The 26,296-nt window shown below is 37.9% G+C and overlaps 5 protein-coding genes across 15 annotated transcripts in view; 1 reads left to right on the top strand and 4 right to left on the bottom strand.

The window, feature by feature from the left end:
• LOC113678097 (uncharacterized) overlaps nt 1–21,284 on the bottom strand; it is a 181,809-nt gene extending 160,525 nt beyond the window's left edge. Inside the window, exons 1-3 of one of the 2 annotated variants that reach the window (XM_089186108.1) lie at nt 21,156–21,284; nt 20,883–20,916; nt 20,571–20,644 (exon numbers count right to left, since the gene is read on the bottom strand). The gene's annotated coding sequence lies outside the window, so the exon portion shown is untranslated. The remainder of the gene's footprint in view (nt 1–20,570; nt 20,645–20,882; nt 20,917–21,155) is intronic. The other variant, XM_089186114.1, reaches the window with a different exon arrangement.
• Nucleotides 1–26,296, top strand: part of LOC113682268 (adhesion G protein-coupled receptor L4-like) — a 94,187-nt gene that overhangs the window by 51,985 nt on the left and 15,906 nt on the right. The window contains exons 1-2 of one of the 5 annotated variants that reach the window (XM_089185723.1): nt 24,086–25,087; nt 25,992–26,134. The exons of 1 other annotated variant lie outside the window; for it this stretch is intronic. The gene's annotated coding sequence lies outside the window, so the exon portion shown is untranslated. Of the gene's footprint in view, nt 1–24,085; nt 25,088–25,991; nt 26,135–26,296 lie in introns of those variants that run through there. 3 more of the 5 variants (XM_089185712.1, XM_089185708.1, XM_089185728.1) reach the window with 3 other exon arrangements.
• On the bottom strand, nt 477–10,930 carry LOC149051370 (uncharacterized). The gene is made up of 7 exons (XM_089186546.1): nt 10,864–10,930; nt 10,586–10,651; nt 8,430–8,591; nt 8,086–8,163; nt 7,284–7,351; nt 1,662–6,805; nt 477–1,338 (listed from the first exon to the last, which is right to left on the bottom strand). Exons 1-7 carry the CDS (start codon nt 10,928–10,930, stop codon nt 1,335–1,337), a joined length of 5,589 nt encoding a protein of 1,862 aa, XP_089042672.1. The 3' UTR covers nt 477–1,334.
• Nucleotides 14,491–16,221, bottom strand: LOC149051371 (replication factor C subunit 1-like). The gene is made up of 3 exons (XM_089214167.1): nt 16,179–16,221; nt 15,545–15,691; nt 14,491–14,828 (listed from the first exon to the last, which is right to left on the bottom strand). Exons 1-3 carry the CDS (start codon nt 16,219–16,221, stop codon nt 14,506–14,508), a joined length of 513 nt encoding a protein of 170 aa, XP_089070293.1. The 3' UTR covers nt 14,491–14,505.
• Nucleotides 16,340–26,296, bottom strand: part of LOC149051372 (replication factor C subunit 1-like) — a 106,458-nt gene continuing 96,501 nt past the window's right edge. For all 6 annotated transcript variants that reach the window (XM_089185577.1, XM_089185549.1, XM_089185542.1 and 3 more), the window contains one exon: nt 16,340–16,589. In XM_089185577.1, coding sequence (XP_089041703.1) covers nt 16,404–16,589 — 186 coding nt within the window. In that variant the 3' untranslated portion in view covers nt 16,340–16,403. The remainder of the gene's footprint in view (nt 16,590–26,296) is intronic.

Here is a 26,296-nt window from a genome sequence, read left to right on the forward strand (position 1 = left end):
GAAACTAGTAGTTATAAAATCTGAAAAAAATCGAGGTCTTTATCTTATTTAATAACTCTATCCAAAGAGATGGGCAATAGTTGAGCGAACTAGACACAGGTGCGCTCACTACTTCAAACGACAAGATGTAACAAAACATCATATCTGTCGCATAACGTGCTAAAGAAGTACGTCGAGATGGATATTAGCAGTTATAGAGTCAGAAAACATCGAAGTTTATCTCTCATTCTGTAAACCTATTCAAAGAAATGAGCAAAAGTTATTAAGCGAATAAGACTTAGGCGCGCTCACTACTTCAAACGACAAGAAATGGCTTATGCAGGTTGATGCAGATATTTTCTTCCCTTTGTCATTGATTTCCTCTTCCATTCTAACAAAAAACCAAGCGACTTGTTTCATTGTTTGACATTTAAAAGTTAGTTTATTGTTTTTAGATAATAAGTAAACAATCTAATCGGAGAAACTAAATGAAATCATTTGGCTCCAACTTTCTAGCTCGTTCTGAGCTTCTTTTAATGCTGTGTACGCCGGTAACTAAAATTAAGATAAAACTTCTCGTTTTGCCTTCGGACGATTAGTTTAAAAAATATACTTAAAATGCATCGATCGTCTTGTAAAAAAGAACACAATTTATCGCATTCAAAATTAAAGGAGAAATATCAGAAAATTAACTAATACCAAGACTAAATCCTTGCCATTACGGCCAAAATCTGTCATTTTAGGTCCAGATAAACCAAATTCTGATCAGCAGAAACTAACTTTAAGTACCAATTACTGGGTACAAATCATCGAAAAGTTACTCACAATTCCCATCCGACATAAACTAAGATAATCGAGCAATCGGACAACTGATTATTTTCCAATTTCCATGGAAATTCTCCACACACTCACATGGCTGTAACAGCTTTACATCACTCATGAGAAAAAAACCGATTGAGTAAAAGTCTAAAAAACTCTGGAAACGTTTTCAAGACTTTTCAACTTCGACGCCAATGCAACGCCCAAATCCGCTTAGTAGGTAATACATAGATTAAAAATTAACTTTTGTATAGATACTCATGATAATTTCAAGACATTATGTGAAAAAAACCAGTAGTTTCAGCTGAACATAAAAGATCAAGCTCTTAAGAGCAGTTCAGACAAGGAAAAAGTCAACTTTTGAATCAATGAAAATCCGTTCTCTTGTTAAACTTGACTTTAGTCGCCTTTTGGTTCTTCCTGCTTTGAAAAGAAGACTCTTGACAAATATTTAATCGGTAGCTTACTGGTTTATGGTCCAAATATCAGCGTTTGCGGGTATTCTAAAACTCCTTGGGGCTCCAATGCTCACTGCCTTAACTGAAAAATAAAAGAATCTAAGTTTAGGAAGGATAGTTGAGTTGCCATAAAATATTTCATAGCACATGAAACGATACATTGCACAAAAGGATTGTTTTAAAAGAAATTTGCTTTTTTACTCCTATCAGGTTTCCTAAAAAGAATGTCATCATCGTAAACGTGTCCTCTTGATTTTACTGCATCTCAACTTACCGGAGCAAAAACTAAATATCGTAACCCAACTGAAAGGAAAATAACACGCAAGTATCATTGCTCATAGATAAGCTATAATTACGATTTAAGGTAACTTTGTATTAAATAGAATGTATAAACAGAATATTTACTTGTTTCGGCTTCTAATATCCTTGACATCCAGGTTGACATCATCACCAATGAGTACAAATGGTGCCCAGTAAATCACCTCCTTGAACTCTTCAATTTCTCTCATACACTTCATGGCCTGATTGAGAGCTTCACTTGCTTTCTTGCCTTTGGCAAGTGCATCGTAGAAGAAACTCATGAACTCCAGGGTTCCCTCGTCGCCAATCGCCCACAAGGTTACTACAACAGATCTAGCACCGGCACCCAAAAGTGCACGCGCCATGCCCACCACACCCTCTGCCATGACTTCCCCACGAGCAGTGTGACAGCAGCTAAGTACAACCAGACGAGCTCGCAACCCAGCTTCTATGACATCTTTCATCGTCAGTAGATAGTCTTCCTCATGCGGCTGAGGGTTTTCTCTTGTGGTGTTTGGCGCTAGGATAACTTCTCCAGTTTCCATTTTACCGTGTGCTGCTATGTGAACTAAGGCCACTGATGATATTCGTTTTAAAACTTCATGTTTTGTTGCCATTTCTCCAGTGAGGGGAGGAACATTGAGGATACGTCCGATCATTTCCACTTCTTCCCTTGCTCCTGGAAGTTGTTCCAAACGTCTTCCCTGATAGATGATATCTTTGAAACATGGGTCGCCGACAAGCAATGCACCAGTCTTGATGTGAAAGTCAGCTGGACAATCATGAATTAGTTGCAACGTCGTCAGAGAGGGAAGCACACGAATTGTGCAAGAATCACTCAGATATGATGACTTGGAGTCCAGCAACGCTGCATAAGGTACAAGGCAAAATGGCCCCTCAGGAACGAATGTTATCTCGTTGCCTTCGATCAGGTCAGCAATAGGAGCAACGATAATGTCATGCAGCTTCTTTAAAGCACTTGATTGGGAGTGCCTCACATCAACTCGGATCACATCATTGGCCTTTTCCTCTTCTGTCGGCGAATCAGGAGGAAGATTTTCGATTTTAACAGTATTTCTTTCACGGATCTCCTTCAGAGTAGTTTCGTTCAGCAGCTGGATGAAACGTTCCAATTCATCCTCAAACTTATAATCGTTGACGTGTACCTTTTTCATCTGGATGTTATCTTCACTGAGGCAAACCCAGAAGTAAACGCATGGTCCATTAATAGCTATGAAAACTGTGCTCAATGTAACGCACCTCAGAGAAATGTGGGATGCGCCTTCCGTTAAAGAATCTCCAGGCTGATATTTTGTGGTCATGAGATCTCTCAGAGCTTGAGCACGTCCTTTCTCTGTGGCAAGAAGAGCCTTTAGAGCTTGACCTCGTTTGAGATTTATACGCCACAAACCTTTGTATGCTATTTGGTAAAGATTACGATAAGTAATCTTCCACTGATCGTTGAGTTGAAGACTGGCCCTGATATCATCATACAATTCTACACTTGAGTAATAATAGTCAAAGGCCATCATGAGATTTCCTTGGCACTCAAAATGGTTTCCAAGGGAACAGAGTGCGCACGCCACTCCAGGCTTGTCTCCCACTTCTTTAGCAATTTCTAGATCACGTTGATGGTACTTGATGGCTGTTTTGAACTCTCCTAGACTGTCATAAGCGTTGCCGAGATTGCAATAACTTTTTCCCTCTCCGGCCTTGTCTCCAACTTCTTGAGCGATTTCTAGAGTGCGTTGATAGTAATCCATTGCTGTTTTGAACTGTCGTAGAACTTGATAATCATTGCCGAGATTGCCATAACTTGCTCCCTCTCCGGCCTTGTCTCCCACTTCTTTAGCAATTTCTAGACATTGTTGATGGTACTCGATGGCTGTTTTGAACTTTCTTAGCCTCCAATAAGCGTTGCCGAGATTGCCATAACTTGCTCCCTCTCCGGCCTTGTCTCCCACTTCTTTAGCAATTTCTAGATGACGTTGATGGTACTTGATGGCTGTTTTGAACTCTCCTAGACCTTGATAAGCGTTGCCGAGATTGCCATAACTTGCTCCCTCTCCGGCCTTCTCTCCTACTTCTTTAGCAATTTCTAGATGACGTTGATGGTACTTGATGGCTGTTTTGAACTCTCCTAGATCTTGATAAGCGTTGCCGAGATTGCAATAACTTGCTCCCTCTCCAGCCTTGTCTCCCACTTCTTTAGCAATTTCTAGACATTGCTGATGGTACTTGATGGCTGTTTTGAACTCTCCTAGACTGTCATAAGCGTTGCCGAGATTTCCATAACTTGCTCCCTCTCCGGCCTTGTCTCCCACTTCTTTAGCAATTTCTAGATCACGTTGATGGTACTTGATGGCTGTTTTGAACTCTCCTAGACATCGATAAGCGTTGCCGAGATTGCAATAACTTCTTCCCTCTCTGGCCTTGTCTCCCACTTCTTTAGCAATTTCTAGATCACGTTGATGGTACTTGATGGCTGTTTTGAACTCTCCTAGACCTTGATAAGCGTTGCCGAGATTGCCATAACTTGCTCCCTCTCCGGCCTTGTCTCCTACTTCTTTAGCAATTTCTAGATGACGTTGATGGTACTTGATGGCTGTTTTGAACTCTCCTAGACTGCGATAAGCGTTGCCGAGATTGCCATAACTTTTTCCCTCTCCGGCCTTGTCTCCCACTTCTTTAGCAATTTCTAGATGACGTTGATGGTACTTGATGGCTGTTTTGAACTCTCCTAGACCTTGATAAGCGTTGCCGAGATTGCCATGACTTGCTCCCTCTCCGGCCTTGTCTCCTACTTCTTTAGCAATTTCTAGATGACGTTGATGGTACTTGATGGCTGTTTTGAACTCTCCTAGACCTTGATAAGCGTTGCCGAGATTGCCATGACTTGCTCCCTCTCCGGCCTTGTCTCCCACTTCTTTAGCAATTTCTAGATCACGTTGATGGTACTTGATGGCTGTTTTGAACTCTCCTAGACTGCGATAAGCGTTGCCGAGATTGCCATAACTTTTTCCCTCTCCGGCCTTGTCTCCCACTTCTTTAGCAATTTCTAGATGACGTTGATGGTACTTGATGGCTGTTTTGAACTCTCCTAGACCTTGATAAGCATTGCCGAGATTGCCATAACTTCTTCCCTCTCTGGCCTTGTCTCCCACTTCTTTAGCAATTTCTAGACAATGCTGATGGTACTTGATGGCTGTTTTGAACTCTCCTAGACTGTCATAAGCGTTGCCGAGATTTCCATAACTTGCTCCCTCTCCGGCCTTGTCTCCCACTTCCTTAGCAATTTCTAGATGACGTTGATGGTACTTGATGGCTGTTTTGAACTCTCCTAGACATCGATAAGCGTTGCCGAGATTGCAATAACTTCTTCCCTCTCTGGCCTTGTCTCCCACTTCTTTAGCAATTTCTAGATGACGTTGATGGTACTTGATGGCTGTTTTGAACTCTCCTAGACCTTGATAAGCGTTGCCGAGATTGCCATGACTTGCTCCCTCTCTGGCCTTGTCTTCCACTTCTTTAGCAATTTCTAGATCACGTTGATGGTACTTGATGGCTGTTTTGAACTCTCCTAGACTGCGATAAGCGTTGCCGAGATTGCCATAACTTTTTCCCTCTCCGGCCTTGTCTCCCACTTCTTTAGCAATTTCTAGATGACGTTGATGGTACTTGATGGCTGTTTTGAACTCTCCTAGACCTTGATAAGCATTGCCGAGATTGCCATAACTTCTTCCCTCTCTGGCCTTGTCTTCCACTTCTTTAGCAATTTCTAGATCTCGTTGATGGTACTTGATGGCTGTTTTGAACTCTCCTAGACTGCGATAAGCGTTGCCGAGATTGCAATAACTTGCTCCCTCTCCGGCCTTGTCTCCCACTTCTTTAGCAATTTCTAGATCACGTTGATGGTACTTGATGGCTGTTTTGAACTCTCCTAGACCTTGATAAGCGTTGCCGAGATTGCCATAACTTGCTCCCTCTCCGGCCTTGTCTTCCACTTCTTTAGCAATTTGTAGATGACGTTGATGGTACTTGATGGCTGTTTTGAACTCTCCTAGACTGCGATAAGCGTTGCCGAGATTGCCATAACTTCTTCCCTCTCCGGCCTTGTCTCCCACTTCTTTAGCAATTTCTAGATGACGTTGATGGTACTTGATGGCTGTTTTGAACTCTCCTAGACTGCGATAAGCGTTGCCGAGATTGGCATAACTTCTTCCCTCTCCGGCCTTGTCTCCCACTTCTTTAGAAATTTCTAGATGACGTTGATGGTACTTGATGGCTGTTTTGAACTCCCCTAGACCTTGATAAGCGTTGCCGAGATTTCCATAACTTGCTCCCTCTCCGGCCTTGTCTCCCACTTCTTTAGCAATTTCTAGATGACGTTGATGGTACTTGATGGCTGTTTTGAACTCTCCTAGACCTTGATAAGCGTTGCCGAGATTGCAATAACTTCTTCCCTCTCCGCCCTTGTCTCCCACTTCTTTAGCAATTTCTAGATGACGTTGATGGTACTTGATGGCTGTTTTGAACTCTCCTAGACCTTGATAAGCGTTGCCGAGATTTCCATAACTTTTTCCCTCTCCGGCCTTGTCTTCCACTTCTTTAGCAACTTCTAGATCATGTTGATGGTACTTGATGGCTGTTTTGAACTCTCCTAGACCTTGATAAGCGTTGCCGAGATTGCCATAACTTGCTCCCTCTCCGGCCTTCTCTCCTACTTCTTTAGCAATTTCTAGATGACGTTGATGGTACTTGATGGCTGTTTTGAACTCTCCTAGACCTTGATAAGCGTTGCCGAGATTGCAATAACGTTTTCCCTCTCCGGCCTTGTCTCTCACCTCTTTAGCAATTTCTAGACATTGCTGATGGTACTTGATGGCTGTTTTGAACTCTCCTAGACTGTCATAAGCGTTGCCGAGATTTCCATAACTTGCTCCCTCTCCGGCCTTGTCTCCCACTTCTTTAGCAATTTCTAGATGACGTTGATGGTACTTGATGGCTATTTTGAACTCTCCTAGACCTTGATAAGCGTTGCCGAGACTGCCATAACTTGCTCCCTCTCTGGCCTCGTCTTCCACTTCTTTAGCAATTTCTAGATGAAGTTGATGGTACTCGATTGCTGTATCGAACTGTGCAGCATTATGGTAAGTACATCCGAGACTAGCATAAGTGTTTGCTTTGACCTTTAGTTCAGTATTCGATTTCCTTTTTAATTGAAGCAGACGTTCGTTATTGTTGTCAATCTTAAAACGTGTCAAGGGTAACTATATCATGAGCGGATTTGCGAACATACAATGGAAATATGTTTTAAAAATAATGAGAGTGTTGGATAAAACCTTAAAATTGGAATGATAATTCGAGTGTGGTTTTCTTGAAGAGATTTGATTTCAAGTTATTCGAGAGTGTTAGCTAGTTCTAAAGCGCATTTATTAATTTAGATTCGGTCGAAATGGTGATGTTCGTCTCAAGACAAAAACGAGGGGCATTTAGCAGAAACTCTGGGAATTAGTTAATATGGCCTCTTCTTTTAAGTAAAGTTTCGTCGAACAATCGAAAGAACTCCTTAATCATATTTTAGCTTCTTTAAACTGCTCAGTGCAGTATAAGAGAACATGGCTTGCATTATGTGTAGAAGAATCTGCCTGGAACGTATTTTTTTATTCTTGAAATATTATTCGCATTGCGTCTCGTATCACGCTGGAAACATTCGTTAAAGGATACGGTCAATCCCATATGCAACCAGCTCCTTGCTTCTTTATACCAGCAAAGTTCGACACAAGCTCTGGCTCCTGAAAAGGAGAGAATAACTGGTGGTGCGAGGTAATTTATCACTGTTAAGGTATAAACGTATTGATAAAATGGACTTAATTTTTCATTTAGCTGGGAACAAAAATTGTGATAATGAAGGAAATTTGAACTTGTGGAAGAACTCAAAATGAACAATAAGGAACTAATACAAAGCGGCTACCAATTAAGCTTCAATTTATGATGATAACGACGAATTTATCTCGCGCATTCTTTCTTTTAATGTGCTGTTATGCACTTTTCAGCATTTTTCGGGGAAGTTTTCGGGAAGACTGCATTGAGCAGTTTAACTCTTGATAGGGAATCTTTCAGGTGCTTCTTTTTCGGGTTTTGTAACCTCCCCTGCTAATAGTTACAGAGAATATTTAGGAAACGGGGCTCACAGTTTTCCGTCCATATCCGTGACAAGAATATCAAACCATTTGCAGATGTCACAGCTTAGGCGGCAGCACATTGCCCTCAGATATTTTAAGACTCAGGGTGATGGTCCGGTCCAAGGCTTGAACCCTCGACCTCCGGCGCTCTACAACGTGAACTAACCAGGCAGCGGTATTTGAGAGCTTATTGACATTTTCTTATGCTTTATATCCACATAACAGACATTGACACACCAGATACAATTGACACTTGGAGTGCAGTTACCTGCCACAAACCACACAATCCTCTTTTGACGAAATCAGAGAATAAAATGTTGATGGCTTATGTCTGAAAAACCCACCTTTCTTAATAGCTTTGATGAAAGTGGGTTCCAATTGAACAGCAACTGTTGCATCATCCAGACATTTCATGTAGTTTGCTATGAGATTCAGGAAATGAGGTTTAAAAAAGTTTCATCCAATGAAATTGCAGCAAAGAAGCCTGAAAAATTACAATTGCTTAAATTGCAGTCTAATAACGAGAATCATTTCTTTTCTTAATTTTCATCCACTAAAGCGGGATTCATGTATTTGTGCTTTTCCTCTGCTGTTGCTCAACTTCTTTCTTTTCTTGATGCAGATTGTGTATTCCGTTATCTTGTAACGCTGCATGAGAGATTTATATATTTAGAAATGAAATTGTTACCCAAACGGAAATGAGCTGTTGCCCTGTTACTGTAAAGCTTGGCGTTGAGTCGTTTATCTTTGCAGTTCACATGAAGTCCTTCCGTGTAAGAGTTTATCGCGTTATTAGCTTCTCCTTGTCTGTATTCTTTGTTACCTTCCTCGAGACATACTTTCGCTATCCCTGAAAACATACCGTTTTAATGATTTAGTAATGATTTAGTAATGAGTAATACGACCCTTGACCGATGATGCAAACTTTATACTTCCAAACAAACTTTTAGGTTAAAGGAACTTAGAGCTATGAAAAACGAAAAATTAGAAAAGTTTAATATCTGTACACTTTGAAATTAGAAGATCCTCGCAGCTAAGAACACTACTGAAACTAGTAGTTGTAAGTAGGACCTGAAAAAAATTTCAGGCCCGTACGGGATTTGAACCCATGACCTCTGCGATACCGGTGCAGCGCTCTACCAATTGAGCTAACAAGCCAACTGGGAGCTGGTCAATGAATTGGGTACAAGTCAATTGGTAGAGCGCTGCACCGGTATCGCAGAGGTCATGGGTTCAAATCCCGTACGGGCCTGAATTTTTTTTCAGGTCCTACTAACAACTACTAGTTTCAGTAGTGTTCTTAGCTGCGTGGATCTTCTAATTTCATCTTTCCACCGCAGTGCAAGTATGTGAATTTTCATATATCTAAATCTTCATCTGTACACTTTGTTTGTGTGCAAGCTGTTAAGAGTCTGGGCTGCAGCTTGGTTATTACCAGTTCAAGTTTCTTAACAAACAAACTCCTTTTACTCGTTTAACAAACTCCTTTTACAACTGGCTTACGTTTTCCAAAATAACAAAAATTTTACCGGGAGCTCCTATTTCAACTCAACTTTGTTTACAATCGCACTTCAGAAGAGTTTATCTTTGCTCTTTGTTTGTTTAAAAATATACACATGCTCTATTAGAGGTTTTAGCTGTAGCTTGGCTGTAAGCAAATCAAGTCTGTTCGGTTTACATTTAGATAGAGAGATTTTCCAAAAACCCTTTTACACCTCGGTTACGTTTTCCCAAATATCAAGTTAGAATATAAAACCCCATAATTAGTGCATAAAGCAGAGCAAAGCCAGGAACGAAAAAGTTAAAACTTGTGAATGTTCTGTTAAAAAAAACAAAAAAACATCGCGCTGAGAGTGACCAGGGTTCGTGGTTTTCCCATCGTTCAGAAAAGTGCGCTAAAAAAAAATGTTTTTTTGTCGCTGTTGTTTTTTGATCACTTGGTTTTTCTCATACATGTAACTGTCTATTGAGAACATACTCTTAGAGGCCAACTGGAGAAATCTGATTGGGAAAGTACTGCTTTCCCGCGAAGTGCCATTTTGCCTGATGTGAAAGTCAGGGGTTCTATATTTTGTTGACTGGTGGTTTATAGCGTGGGCCTGGTGTTGACATAACTGTCTAACGAGGCGTGAAATATTTAGAAGACCAAAACAGGCGATACGGCCGAGACAAAATGCCTCCTTTTCGCTGTAGAATTCTCAAATTGAGTAAAATTTCTGCCAAACATGCATTGAACAATAACGGACAAACAGGTGTTAGCATAACTTTTAGTCAAATACTTTCTTCGTGGCGGCCTCAAAAAGTTATCCGTTTGCCATTTTTTTCAGCCAACAGCTCTCTCTCGCCGAAAACGACTTTCACATTGAAAAAAAAAAGGAAATTTAGAGTATCTTCAAATTCAAAAGGAAAATACTTCTACTTAGCAAATATTATTCATTTTAGGTGAAAATTGTAGCTACATATTTAATCTTTAAAACGCCGTGCGTTGATTTGGAAGGAAGCACTTCTAAAACTCAGAAAACTGAGTTATACAAAGCCTAGTGGGCCAAGTTGGACCCATTCTTCTCTAATTTAGGGCTCTTCAAAGCGAAGCCGCGTTCAAATTTGCCGCTTTGTGGCTTGTAAATAATTAATGATGTCATCGTATTCTGCTCCATTGGATCGAGCAATAAATTATTTTTTTGTTTCGTTTTTATTTTACTGGTAACAAAGTTTGAAATTTGAAGATATTTTGCTGCTTCAAAAACTCATTCACAAAAAATACGCAAATTTTGATGTAAATAGGACAAAAAAAACTTCACTGGGACGTCTTTCAAACAATCTTACTTCACCTGGTTTTCTTACCTCTTAAAGGGTCATTGTATACATCCAGTTCAGCGTCACTTGACGTCACTTGACTTTCCTCTGTTGCTGAAATTACCGAGAAGATATTTCAACTTTGTTAGTGATCACAGCTATGTGCAATTACAACTAGCGTTCTAATACTGACGTATTTAGTGGATTCCTTAAAAACCTTCAAGTCGAAGTAATCCAAAAAATTGTGCACCGGAATTAAGATATACTTAATTAACAAACTGTACAAAATCACCACAACGAAGTCTCTCCCTGTTGCTTTTTCTCACCTGTGGCTGGAAACTCATTTTTCACCTCCAGTTCTTCTCCCGTTGTTGGGAGGTTGCTTTCTGCCATTGCTAGAAATAAAATTGAATCGATTGTACTGCGCTACATTGTTTAAAATCAAAAGAGGAGACTCAGATGAAAGAAACCTAAAGAAAACATTTTATACTTAATCCTAGAGGAAGATTGAAAATCTCAAAGTTTCCTCCGTCACGCTATTGTAATTGTGTGACAGCTCCAGTTAAGTTCTGCGTGTCGTGTCATGTTTGTTTGTTTGTTTGTTTGTTTTCGTAGTCTCATCTATTGAAACGTCGTTCAAGGCTGTCCCTTATCAAAATGCGTGAATTGCAATAAACAACCTTGTTGTACCCGGTAGGCATGGATAAAAAATAATGCAATAAAAGACCAATTCTTCTGCTATTTATACGATAAGGTAGGACCCACGAGCGAGCAGGAAAGCTGTGCTCTGATCGGCTACCCAAGAGTGCAAAATGTGTATTCTTTAGATTCTCACTTTGATTCCCCACAGAAGGTAAAAAAGAAATGCTTGTAGCCTGTTGAATACCTCGTATAATTTCATAACTAAACAATATATTTTTGTCCTATGAATAAAAGCTTTTCCAGCATTTTTGGCTAAAACACAGGTCACAGATTCGTCCTAAATGAAAACAAAACAAAACAAAAATCACGACGAAACTCGCAGATTTATTTGGTGCTTCCATAATGCATGAATATATTTTGTTATCGTGTGATACATCCTTTGATCCGTTGCTGACGAAGCCTTCGTCTCGGTCCCGGCTTAAAATATAGTGAGGGAAATTGGCCGATGTACAGCCTTCTTAAGCTCACACTTGTTCAGTAACACACACGCAAACATGAGACATTAGATAACCGCGCGTGGATACGAATTTTACCATCGAGTGTTCATGACATCTTTTACTCATTCAAATAGATAATTCAATTCAAGCGGATAAATTCGTATCGATAGGCCAACATGTATCATCCATTTTATTAAAAAGATATTGATTGAAAATTTGAATCAAATATGATTTTTTAAATAGGAGCATCGACTAAAGAGATCCGTTACACCGAAACTCAGCTCGCCGAAAAATCCATTCAATTTCGGACATTGTAATACAACAGTTTCTCATTACAAGAACTATTTTCTTTAAAAAAGAATTGAATTCAGCTTCAGGTAAAAAAATACAATTGAAAAAAAAAACAGCCCACATGGAAGGTAAAACTGTCATGTTCATAAATCCGGTTGAAATGACGATATTGATACCTTTATATGTGAAGATATAAATGGTACATTTACAGCGTGCGGTGGAGTGTCACGTTTTGGAAACTGAACCATATTACCGTTATTATTACTATATATCGCAAATTTTACCATATCAAAAGAAACGTCGGGATTGTGTAATTCTTTTTCAACCTCGAGCTTTGTTACAAACTTACAAAGAGATATTTGCTGATTTTGATATTGACGAGAGCTCTTATCTAGCTTTGTCACATGCTCGTCACGCGCTTCTGCCGCATAATCATCACGCGCAGTTAAACCTTTAACTCCAGTGATCTAATTGTTAATTCTCCCCTCTAGCTGCTACATGTTTCATTTCGAGGTAGATATAGAAATTTGGTGTTAGTTCAAAGATAACGAATTCTACTTGATAAAACTTTGAGTATTCTCATTGCCTGTTTGTTGGATAATGTATTGATATTACAAGGATAAGTTACAAGTTTTATCACCTCTAGGAGTTTAAGGCTTTAGGAAATTGCATCGCGTGCAGACTATTAAACCAGTCAAATGAGAGAAACCATTGAAATATCTTCACATCTGATAACAATAAACCGGGGAATTCGACTGAAATTAACCTTGATTGTTGTCAGCCGCAAGAAAAATAAGATTGTGATCTTTCATTATAAATAACATGAGCTCTACAGCACTAATCAGTTGCAGAATGAAAATTGATTTGTACCTGTTAAACTGTTATCCTCTGAATCCTTCTATTCTCCAGACCATGTCATTTGTTAGTTCTACATGCCTGAAAATATCAAAAATAATATTTTGCTTTACAACAATTCGATGAAAAAATGAAGGTAACATATTCACGAGTTTGAAAGATGTAACCTCATCTAATGCCCAGTATTGTGCTTGTATTTTTGTCTGTTTGTTTTTTTTTTTATTCTTTTTATGATTATTGCTTGTTTACATGTTTCTCCATGGCGATTAATTATTTCTGTGATTTATATTCAGCTCTTTCTCTTTCAGTGCAAAACACTCGCATCCGCAAAACCCTTTTCTTCTCTGAGCAGGACATGTTACACCCTGCCATAACTGAATCGATAAGAATGAATTTACGCCGTGAGTTATATCATACCAATGCAATTTCTCTTCAAGTGATCAACTCGATATATCCCTCGTTTAATATGATACACATTTGTTTTTGGTCATCTTCCCATTAGCGTTACAGTTCTCTCAAATTTTCATTTTCCTCTCTCACCGTGACAACTTCAAAAGGTTTCTAAAAATAATAACGGTAAGCTTTTTTCTGAATAACTCCCGCCAATTGTGCCCTAAATATTTTTGCAGTCAAAAGCGTTGGTGTCCGGTGAAATCACCTTAATCTGTCGTTTAACCTGATCTGACGGATAGGGTTTTTCTTTTCGGTCGTCGGTTAAAAATGATTTTTTTCCTTTGTCACGCAAGAGCTTGAAATTTCCTTTCTATCATTATGTATTCGAAGACATGAAACTTTCGACATTGATGATCTAAGCAGTATGCAGGATGATCCTTTATGTATCCATTACATGTCATGGATCATTAACGAGAAATCTATAGCTATGTGTGAGAACTTCAGATCGTGAAATCCGATGGTGTAAGATTCGATCCTGCGTTCGTGACGAGTAAATAAGATCGATATTTTTTTCATTCTTTTGTCTCATGTTTCAAATTATTTCTATTTGTATCTTTAGTCAATACCCGTTTATCTCATTCACTGCATTCGGTCGCTATTAACTTATTCTGTCCTCACCTTAACTCCTGTGAAAATGTGATTTGCCCCAGAAGTGTGTAACAAAACGGTGCACTTGGTAACACGAGCAGTATTGAAGAAGCTGAATATGAGCTCATCGAACTCGAAACAGAAAATCGTGTCATTGCTTATTTCGTGATCCATGATTCTATTTTGTAGCGATGCTGTTTCACTATTTATACGCCAAGTTTGGACAGGGCCTCATATTACATTTTTGAACTATTCTTTTTCATTAATCCGGGGTATAGCACAATTATATAAACATGCTATTTTTTTTAGTATACTTATTTTTTGCTGATGTGATGGTCGTTAAACCATTGCCTGCTTAGGGTGATCGAAGGGCGCTGGACTGCCATACGAGAGGTCTTGACAGGACAGGGAAAAATGAGACACACACATACTAAACGCATAGTGAAGAAAATTTTCTTATTAAAGATGCAGGCGATTTGTCGCCCTGGAAACTTGACAAAATTTTTAGGAAAAGTTGACCAATAGAGCTTTAATTCGACGGGTGAGTGAAAAGAAATGACCTAAGGCGAAATTTAGCAAAAAGTTATTGTATAGCGAATACGACCAAATTACAAGGAAAAATGACATCTGAAATCTAATAAATTAACTACAGAGGAAAATCAGTTTAGTAAGACTGGAGAATTCATGAAGTATCTTTAATAATATCAGAGTCATTCCAAATCTTACAGAAATTTGACAACCTGTCAGAAAGCCATCCATGGTTTTATTGTTCAGTGACTGAGAAATGTGTTCTTCCAAGGTCTTTTTGCTTCGTGTGTCACTGGCATTCATTTCAATGTACGTAAAACCCAGCTCTTCACAAACCAGGGTACATGTAGCTGTTGTTGTTTTTCCAACGTCTGGGGAACCGGACAGAAGTGCTGCCATAAAGGACGATCCATCTTGGTCTTTGTTGTAAAAGAAAGCTGTGCAAAATAAAAAGGTTTAAAACTGTGATTCCACTACTAACATACTAACTACATGTATAAGTGACCGTCGAGTAAAATAAATTCATAAAAGTTCATAAGTTACAGCTGTTTAACAAATTGTATCTCTGAATGTGGGAATTAAGAAACAATCTGGATTCAACGCGAAAGGTATTTAGCCAACAGCTAGACGACATTTGCATTACAACTCAATTTGAGGTCTTATGTAAAATATCTGTTGATTAAGGTTAGGTTCATCCACTGAACCCTTTTACTCCAAACAGCTCACCAGTCCTTCTTACTGTCTGCCATAAAATTTTTATGATTTGGATAATTTGGTATTGGATCAACAAATAATCCCCTAATTGATATTTTTCTACATTCTCATTACTTGTCTGATTGATATTGTATTGATATTGTAAGGAGAAATCCTGTCTTGGTCACTCATGTGAGATAAAGGGTTAGAGGTAAAGTCAGCACAAGAGCCACAGGTCTAACCTTGCCTATGCTTACTTAATTTCAGTAGCATCAGGTGACTAGGAGAATTGCTACTCCCCCCCCCCCCCCTAGAAAGGTTCCCCTATCTGGTTACAACCCAAACTTTTTCATCTGCTTTCTCTAACAGTTTGCCTGAACCGTTTGCATACTTGCCTGAAGAGAAGTTACATGTACATGTATTTGAGGGAAAAGCATCTTGACAATCAATGTGTACTCACATTTAGAGGCTAGTTTCTTTCTATTCTTTTCCCAGTCTCTCAGCCAGTTCATCAGCTTTCTCGTGTTGCTTTTATCACCAAGCTGACCAATAATCTGCTTCACTGCCCAAGGCTGATATTTGTCTACCCATAACAGACTTGGTTCTTCTGCACAAAAAAAAAAAATACCTTTACTGTCAAAATCTTATGTAGATTAAAAAAATAAAGCAACAAAAAACAAAAAAACTGTACTTTCTTATAATTCAAATTAAGTAACACAAACAAGTCTACAGGCAGAAGTACAGTAAAATGATCCAACAGATGAACCTAAAGGTGGAATTTAGCGTGGTGGTAAAACTGACGTGTAGGTGACTGGACAGAGGAGAACAAGGAGAATAAGTGACAGATAGAAAGACAGTGATTGGAAGAATGAACATACACAAAAGAGCAGACAGACATACAGACAGACAGACAGGCAGACAGACAAACTGAGTGACACCATAAATTAGGCAGACGGAAGAAGGGAAATGAGGATGAACAAATTATGCTATCAGTTGCACACTAGCCTATGGCTCCTATGACATTTTACTGGTACATGTATATCACACACATGCACATGTCATCAGTAACTTTAATACAAAGTCGTGTACAGTACCTGGATGCACACAAGAGAAATTATATTCACTAAGTGTAATCATCAATACATGTAGGATGCTTACTGGTGGGGAAATTTAAGGCATACAGCTGAAGTGTGAATTAAATTTGCAGTGAGGTCATGCTCTCGTGCTAATTGTTGGAAAGGTTTGAAACACCCACCTTTCAGTGTAGGTGATGATGATAGTGTTTGTGTTGTTGGAGATGACACAGATTTTTCATTCAGTTATGATGAATCACCTTCAAACTGATCTCTTCCCTGACTGAGGGACTCCACTGGTTCAGTTTTCTCCTTCTTCTTTGTCCTTTTCTCCACACTTGGTGGTTCATAGCTGGTCTCATTGCCTGGTTTTGTTCTGACAAGCTCAAACAGACGGTCTTCATCTATTGGTGATGTTCCACATAGCTTAGCCTAACAGATAAGCACCAAAGTAAAAAAACAAAAAAAGAAACAAAAACAACAACAACAACAAAGAAACTATAGGTTTCTTGCCAGGTAATGTTTAGCTATTCAAGGAAGGAAATACAACCTTAAACCAGTTGAAAAGGTCTCTTAACAAAGAAACATTAATGAACTCCACAGCAAGAAATATAAGTTTATGCTCATGAAAAAAAAAACTCTCTTAGAAGCCAACAACAGAAAGACAATGATAAATTTCTACCATGGTAAATTTTTCAGTTCTTGTTAGTTTGCTCTACAGACTTACAAATTGTCAATGAATTGTGTTAATCTATGCAAATTTGTGGCAAGTTTCTAAGGTGTTTTTACAGTAAGCTGCACCCAGATTTGTTATAAAAATTTAGTGAAAAAGGTACAGCTTATATGTTTATGTTCACAGTTCTCTTTTTTCCTCTTTTGAGCTGTGCATTACAATGTACCTTGGAAAGTTTACTCTTCCCAGGATCCTGTCCTATGATGACAAAACTTGTTTTCTTGCTCACTGATTGGGTAACTTTTCCACCATATCTTTGAATCAAATCTGCTGCCTCCTCTCTCTCAGTACTTTCCAAGATTCCTGTAATAAATAATGTCAGTCCGTCCAAACAGTTTACTGCCTCCTAAAAATTTAAATTATCAAGTGCATGCATAATTCAAGATGAGCAGACTGTTACGGTATTTTCCAAACCGCCAGAAAGATACAACTCGTACAACTCAACTACTTTATTGACCAACGTAATAACTACGAAGCGATATCGACAACCAATACAATAACTATCTTTTTCACTTATCTACGGAGCGATATAAATGCTAATACAGTCAGTATCCCTATAACTTAGAGCCCTTTACAAATAATATTACTTAAATCTCAGTGCACTACCGCACAACTCACAGTTCTCTTGAAAATCTTTAACAAACTGTCGACGTCCGTAATTCTTTCTCTCACGTAGCCTTCCACACGGCTTTCAATTCCAGTAAACAACTCTGTCCGGCTCTCGCTCCTCTGGGCTCTTCGCAACGGCAGTTATAGCTCACTAAAAGGCCTCTCTCTTTAAGCTAGCGTGACTCCTTATATATCTTTCGGAAAAGTTCTAGAATGTTCTAGAGATCTGTAATATTGTTATTTTTAGAAACATTACACTATGATTACATCATAACAAAAATATGCTGAGTCACGGTTCTAGAAGGTTCTCCTTAAAGTTCTCGCTTAGTCATCATGACTAAATGTTCTAGAAACTTCTTCGTTCTATTTTTAACAATTATGTAACGCAACGCACTCTAAAAAACATGGGCGCTCTCCATAACAAGACAAATAATTAATTCTTCCCTTGAAGGCCTCTTAACACTGTCCAAACTGAAAAGTTATAAATGGCAAAATAGTAAAAAACTCTGTAGATACACCATAAACATTCCAGATCAATGTCACCATCTGCGCACCCATCCCTCCCCTAACCCAACAACCATCAACTGCTTACAATTAAGGGTTAATGTTGGATTAGGGGAGGGGTAGGTAGGCAGTTTCTCAGATACTGACATTGAACCAACATTTGAACAACAACTGAGAGTAAAAGGATAAAACACATTTTTTTGTTTAACCCTTTAACTCCCACTAGTGACCAAGACAGAACTTCTCCTTACAATGCAGACAAGTGATGAGAATAAATACAAATATCAACCAGGGGATTGTTAGTTGATCCAAGACCAAATTCTCCAAACTAACATTACAAGAATTGTATGACAGACAGTAAGGAGAATTACTATTGACATCTCAGAAGTAAAAGGGTTAATCAAAGCATGCATTTTACAATTTTTTCACGTAAACTGTATCTGCAGATTTTCCAAATAAGCCTTAATTCTAATAATCTTCATTTTCCTTTGTCTTGCATCTCTCATTAAAATTTGAAAGGATGGAAAACAAACCATAAAGAGCTTTGAGAGATAATAATTTAACTACCAGAAGAAATTAACATGTAACTTCTCCCAAGAATATCCATAGATTATCCAGCAAACACATAATGAGGATACTAAAACTTAACAGGTACATGTAGTTGTCATAATGATCTAACAACAAACTCTCATTATTAATTTACAGAAAAATGTGAAGCAGCTAGAGGGGAGAATTAACAATCAGATCTTGGTCTGTGAAACCTACCTGAGGGATTTCCTTTGAAACAAGTGTCCTAGGACCATCTCTTGCCATAAAACCATGGTAGCCAGATTTTTTCTTTTCCAATGAGGGTGGAACTTCAACCTCTTCCTCTGATTTTGACACCTTGGTGTTCCTTGGGTTGGAGTTTCCTTACTAACTTTTTTTTTTCCTTTTTCAGAGTAACAGTTTTCTTTGGACTTGGTTTTGAGTCTCTAACTGCAGTTTCTGGAACTGTGGCAGCTTTTGCAGCCAGTTTGCAAGCAGGAGTTGTCTTTGGTACTTACTAAAAAGTCCATGGATAGAATTTGAAGTGAATAAAAGTTACATGTATATCAAATATTCTAACAGCAAACAGTTGTCCTCACAAGGCAAGAGTTGTTCCAAATAGGAATGTTGATAGTAAAAGAAATTGCTGCTTTGAAAAATGGAGACAAGGTGGTAACATCTTCCTGGATTGTCAAAGTTAAAATTGCCAAAAACATACCTAAAAGTTTTGTCACTATTGTTACTGTTTTTGTATAAATTCTAGGTACAGTAATGGTAGTATTTTGAGTAGTGTTAGTATTGTAAGTAATGTTTTGTTGCAAGTATTGTTAGTAATGTGTCATTAAGTAGGACAGGTTTACATATACAAAATGTAACACCAGTTAACAAATTTGAGTAAGCTTTTGGATCTTAAACAAAGCCAAATTTAGTCATAAAATGTTACTGTTTCATCTAAAAGTAACTTGTTTAAGTGCTTAATGACACATACCTTACACATGCAATCGTATCAGATCCAATCCATTCTAGTATCAGGGTAGCTGGTTCAATTACTAGTAATGATTAATTTTGCAACAATAAAGTATGGTCATCAAAAGGCTTACAAACCTTTTTCTTCTCAGGGGAAGGCGTTTTAACCTCAGATTTCTATTCTGAGAAGTCTTCCTTTCTTTTCTTTGATGGTTGCTCTGTCGTGTGATGGTTGACATTCCCATTTTCTCTTCCTTCTTTTTCTCTCCCATTTTTATACTCTTCTTTTCTATTCCCTTTGGGTCAGATCTCTGTGGGAAATGAAAACGAAAAAAAATGATTGATGGTTCAACAGGGAATTAAGGGATGATCATTTAGTAGGCTTAGTAAAGCTCAGGATCAAGCTTAAAATTTGCACTCTTAAGAGTGATCAATTTTCTAATTTCTCACAATAATACCAATTCACAGTCAACTGAGCAGCAATGTGATGAGAAGAAAGAAAATCATCAGACAAGAGGATATCACTTGATTGAACACCATAATTATTCTCAAAGATATTTTCATAACACATGTGTGACAGACAGTGAAGAGAATTGATTTAAATAATTATCTTGGAGGTGAAAGGACTTGTTCCTTTAGGGCAGCCCATGGTGTTGCTTCTGCCAGAACTACTCCTCAATTGGTCACTACTGGTACCCATTGATTTTGTGACGTGGTATGTGTTCACTGTAGACCATCCTGATATAACTATCACAGATTGGCAAAGGGTTTTATAAGGGATGCGTGATTACGCCCAAAATTTAACATGTGATGCATGAATTTTATCGAAAGGCAAGGTATGGTGAGGTTTGAAGCTTTCCCTGTTCAATGCATGATGCATGAAATACTGTTAAAATACACTGGATGGCCTGAATTTTTCTTTACAAAAAAAATTGTGGGTGGAAAGAGTGTAGTTAGTTATTCACCTGTTTTCTTTTATTAGCAAATGTTTTCCTGGATTCCCACAAGTCTCCACATGACCTTTCACATAAAAAGTATCACGTACCCTCAATAAGTTGACATAATTTCCTTACCTGAGCCCAAGCTGATTGCTCTTCTACTTTTCTTAGCTTTTGAACTCTCCTCCTTCTTTACTGATGTGGCTTTTCTGAAAGTGCATGAAAGAAAACATGGTACTGAAGACACCTTGACATCAGTATGCATATTCTCCATACTGTTCTCTATGCATTTTCTAAGCTGCTGACAAGGAGAATTTGTTTAATAATCAAGAGCTTCTATAGTTGGTGATTATTTCCTTGACTCTTGATTCAGGGCTGATATTAGGGTCAAAGAGTTTAACTACAACTGTACGAAATGGAATGAAATTGAAAAAACAAATCACATACCTGATTTTTGGAGGAAGAGGATCTTTATCAGAATCTAAAATAGATGTAAAATTAATTTAGAAATAGGGTCAGGATATCATTGTGATGTTGTATGTATAATTATGTGAATCTTTTTATATCATGTTTTTGTATTAATGCAAATTGCATCTGGAATTGACAAGGACACTGTACAGCACAATATACGATTAATACTAATACAGAGGTATAACAGTTTGTGTAGAGTCTCAACATCTGTTCCTTTTGAAACTGTTGGTGTTCATCCTAAAACATTACCTGAGTCAATAATGTTTTTTCCTTTCTTCTTCCTCTTCTGATTTTCTTTTGGTTTTTGTTTTCAGGCAATGTCATCATCTTCACTTCTTGATAAACTCAAATTAACAATTATATATTTTTATTAACACAACATGAGATAAATTTGCTTCTTTTGACCTAAAAATAAGGGCCACAAGTTTATTAGCTATGCTATTATGTGTTACCCTCGTAAAATAAAGTCTTTATTATTATTATATTATTATAACTGGATAAGATGAAGGGGGGTGTTGTTCTTTGGAGCACAACTTTCTTACAAGACATTTTCTTCCAGCTCAGAAAATTGAGAGAAGACACCAGGACTCAGTTGTTCGAAGGTTGATTAGTGCTAACCCAAGGTTAAATTTTAATCTGGATTTCTTTATGCATTTATTCAAATGCCTTTTTGGGATAGTTTCCCATGTTCTTTATAGAGCATCAAATAATCATATTCTAGACAAAAAGAATTCCACTGAATTTTCTTTTAAAGCTATCAGATCTGAAATCAGATTTCACACTAACCCTGGATTATCTTAACCTAGCTTTGAACAACCCGGACCAGGTGTAGAAACCAATCCCCCTCCTGGCCCCAATGCACAAGTTTGACTTTTGCAAAGATCATGCAAATAAAAAAGGTGTAAGCTTGAGTTAAAAGGCAATTGCAAGTACATTGTTACGCCAGCCATATTCCCAAATTGTCAGGTAAATTGCTCTTTCCTCAAGTGACCCATGTTTCCTATATTATTAGTATTGCTTATGTTATACATAATTATTTCTTGTTACTTGTATTTCCTGTGTTATTTCCCATCTCATAATTATTCAGTCTGTTCTTGATGTATTATGTTCGTAATACTTTACGCAGAAACCACTGGCAATGGCATGTAAATAGAAGAGTTCAGTCCAGTCATCAGGAAATTAAACTTATCTAAAATTTATTGCTGGCACTTTGGTTACACCAGGCTTGTCGAGAAAATAGTCTGAGTAAGGTGAAGTCTCAATGCTTCTTTATCAATCACCTTTCAAGTTAATCAACAATTTCATTTTCCCTTCAGTCTTGTCAAAATTTTGAAATAGGCATTAGAGTTGTATAGTGCAACTGCTCTGCAGAATTAGTATTAGCTACAGTTTGAAAAAATTTGTAGGGAATGAATAAGTCCTGGATATTTCAATGTTGAGTGAACTTTAGGTAGCAGTGTATCACATCACACTGTTCAACCCTTAAACTCCCAGATGTAATTAACATGTAACTTCTCCCTAAAATATCTCTACAATATCCAACAAAAGGGTAATGAAAAAAGTTATTATCTTGATCTAAAAACAAATTCTTATAACAAATGTACAAGGAAACTTCTAGAAACAAGTGGGGAGAATTAGAAAACAGATCTTGGGAGTTAAAGAATGAAGACAAAATTGCTTCATGTTGTAACCTTGTTAAAGATAAAAAACAAAGGCAAACATTGTAACTTATCAGCCTCACTCAGCTACCCTGACATACTCAGACTATTGAAAATTACACTTACAAAGTTAGTTAACACACAGTACCACACCATTTTTCACGTTCCAGCCCAGAAAGATACCTTGAGTTAGATATATGTAGTGGAATGAAACTCTTGGTTAAAACATGTTGTAAAATTACCTACCGTGTGCTAAATAAAAGATTCATGACAGAGGAAATTTTACCATGTACGGCAATACATACCAATTTTAGCGAAATTCTGCCGCTGAGAACTAAAACGACTGACAAACCATTCTAGTATAGTGATGTGTGTTCACATCACTCTCCGACATTTAGCGCCATCTATGATAATCTCCTGTACTTCAGTCAGCGGTCATCAACCTAACTAGCTTCCAGACTCCTGCTATTTCTCTTCCGCTAATTTTCCGAGAAAAACAATAGGTCATAAGATAACCATAATCTAATTCAAATTCACGGAACCAAATGAAAGGAGCTGTCAGACGAGAAAGGTTGAACCACGTGCAGTTGCCCCAATAGATTGCTGTGAAAATGGCAAATAGATCCGCGGAGAACACTTCTCAGGGGTACGTACTCTGTTGTGGATGTCGATATTTTCATGAATGACTGCGCCCTAGATTCGCGCCGGCTCGTTCTGCGATTTGGTTCTTTCGTTGCGCTGTCGTCTCCTCGAGGTATATCGTTTGTTTATTGAAAAATATTCAAATTCGCAGCATGAAATTTGCAAAACGTTATTTGAAGTTTTATACACTGATATTCAAAAACAATTTCATGTAATATACAATGACCCTATAGAAAAAAAAACTGCGCATAAAAGTTCTACAGATTGGACTTGAATGGAATAAGTGAGGTCGTGCACGTTTTCCCAAACTTAAAATTACACTGGTTTCTAAATTGTGTTTGCTTGAGTGGTAGCAGATGATGGAGTTTATGCGCAGAATTGGATACAACTGAGTCAAAGAGTTAACGTTTGTAACACTCTTCTTTGCGTCTGTCTTTCAAATATCTGATTTCATAAAATGTATTTAGTCTCTATTGAAAAACTAGAATCGACCATATCTCCGGAAGTTTAGGGCTTACTGTGATTTGATAAACGAAACGAAACGAACTGAAAATATGAACATCTCCGTGGGGTTCTTAGCTAATCAAATCCTCTTCTGTATTTAAAGGAAGGACTGCGCCATTTAGCCATAAAATGTAGATCTATAATTACATAAAAGAAAAAAAAAAATCCGTGAGGCTGCAGCATCGATGTTCGTAGTCGACGAATGATTCGATTGCGTGACATGACACCTTCCCTGAAAAAATATCGCGTGACTAGAGTTGTTTTGCAGCATGTTTCTGATTGGAAAATAATAACGATAAAAAGAGTTTTCGTTGAGGTTTCAGTAATAATAATGGTTGTTGTGTTATCATTTGTATGAGTTCTGGACTGAACTGACCGATTCATCCATAAGGGGGGCATTGGGATTTTAGATATTTTTTTAGGATCGGTTTTTGTGCCATGGAATTTCGGTTTTTCAGATTGTGTGTTCATTACGGCTTGCGGATTTTCCGTTCTTTAGCATATGTTTTTCGGTTTCGTCATAAATACTTGTCTTATGGGTTTCGGATTTGGTTTCCCAAAGTGGTTTTCGGATTTTCCCATTTGGATTCCGGTTTCTCTTCGATCCAAGCGGCCACTGATCTCGAATAGCCGCGAAACCTCTGTATGTTCCTTTTGTCAACACTGTATCGGATCCATCAGGGTTTTGAGAACTGGGATGTGAACACTTATAGATTTTGACGGTTTTGCATGAGGTTTTCTATTTTGATCGAATTTTTTTGCGGTTTTGCGGTTGCGGATAATTTTTTCGACGGCTTAGAGGTTTCTAATAGACCCTCTCATCCTTCCGTACAGTGGAGTTCCACACGGGTTCTTGTTTTGCAAATTCAAAATCTCTCTTTCTAAAATTACAGATCTTCATTTTCGTTCTGTTCCGTGTGTTAAATTACAGTAGGCCTCGTTTAGTTATTTCCTCTGAAATTGTATGTGGATCTTTTTATACAGAGATTCATTCTCAAAATTATCAATTTAGGTGCCTCACAATTATCAAAGAGAGTCTGTTTGATCTTGGCTGTCTTCTTCCAGCTCTAAATGAAATACTGAAGTAACCTTTATCAGACAATGATGACAAAATTGTTTACATATCATAATAATTTGATTTAGCACCCTTCTTCCAAAAAGCAACCCCCTTCCCCCTGTTTTATGTTGGAAAGTTAGACAGGTGATGATGTTTTGCTAAAACTTCACTTGTAATTTCATGCTTGCACAATTGATCATTATTATTACATGTATTATTATTATTATTTTTAAGCTTGTCATTATTTTTATACTGGCCTTTGTCAAGCAAAGGGTCAAATCTGGACTTCAAAACTGCAATGGATATCCTTGTTTGCTGATGTGAGTACAGAATTGATTAATAGAGCAAAAAGGTCAAGGCTTATATTGAAGATCAGCAATATATAGTCTGATCATTGTGTACTTTTAAGTAGTTGTACTCAAGTCTAAGTGACACCCAGCTACATGTACATTTTTTCAAAAAAGTTGCTACTTGTAATAAAGGCAAGGGGATGTGCTGCTGGTTTGGGTGGCATTTTCATGACTCACTTAGCTACAATGGGGTTACATTTTCATAGAGTTACTAGATTGGGGACCAATACATTTTCATGATGTGGAAAATTTTCCTACATCAAAGTAAGGATTTACAAATAGGAAGGTTCAAATTAGATTGAAATGTACCAGAATATTAATGCACTGAAGATGAAAAGTAAAGTGTTCCAAATTCATGTAAACAAATGTGTTGCTTCATTTTAGGATCATGACCTACTTAAAAGACTTGGTTTTAGCTAGATAGATGCATCTATAAACAGAAATTGACTAAGTTGGGAAAAATTACATTTCTGGTAAAGTGACTAACTTAGCAGATGCGGTGTATTGTTGGCCACAGAATAGACTATAATAGGGCAGATATTCCAAGAGGCCAGCAGAACATGGGTAAATGGGATCACAAAAATAACACTTCCCGTAAAGTGACTCACTTAGCAAATGAGGTATATAATTGGCCACAGGGTAGACTATAATGGGGCAGATTTTCTGAGAGGCCAGCGGTACATACACAGCAAAAATTGACCCAAAAACTCTGCCACCCCTGATCTATCAGGAAATTGTGCCATTTCAGTCAGAATATAAACACAGTGCAATAATATGAGGCATTCCCTTATTGAATGGGTTTAATGGGAGTGTATTTTTGAGTGAGCTATTTGGGTGCCACTGTTTTACCAATGTTTGTGTGGTTTACTTTCAGACCATTTGATTTTTTAAGTGATTTTGGCAACAGATTCACCTTTGCTGTTATATTTGGAGCCACTTCCAGCACATGCCTGAAGGTGTTTTTACAACCAAAAAATGGAATTTTTCAAATGCCTGACCCAGCTGGATGGGTGTAGGGTAAGTGGTCATACCATGGCAACCTGATTTTGAACAAATTGAGTGTTTGTTTGTTTTGCTTTGTTTTTTCTCTCACTGTTAAAATCATTTTAAAGACTATAGTAGCTCTAGGTTAACTCAGTTGCCATGGGCCAATATTAGTTTATGAACAAATTTTAATAT

Source organism: Pocillopora damicornis, chromosome 1 (assembly GCF_964200805.1).
Source record: "Pocillopora damicornis chromosome 1, jaPocDami1.2, whole genome shotgun sequence".
NCBI classification, from domain to species: domain Eukaryota; kingdom Metazoa; phylum Cnidaria; class Anthozoa; order Scleractinia; family Pocilloporidae; genus Pocillopora; species Pocillopora damicornis.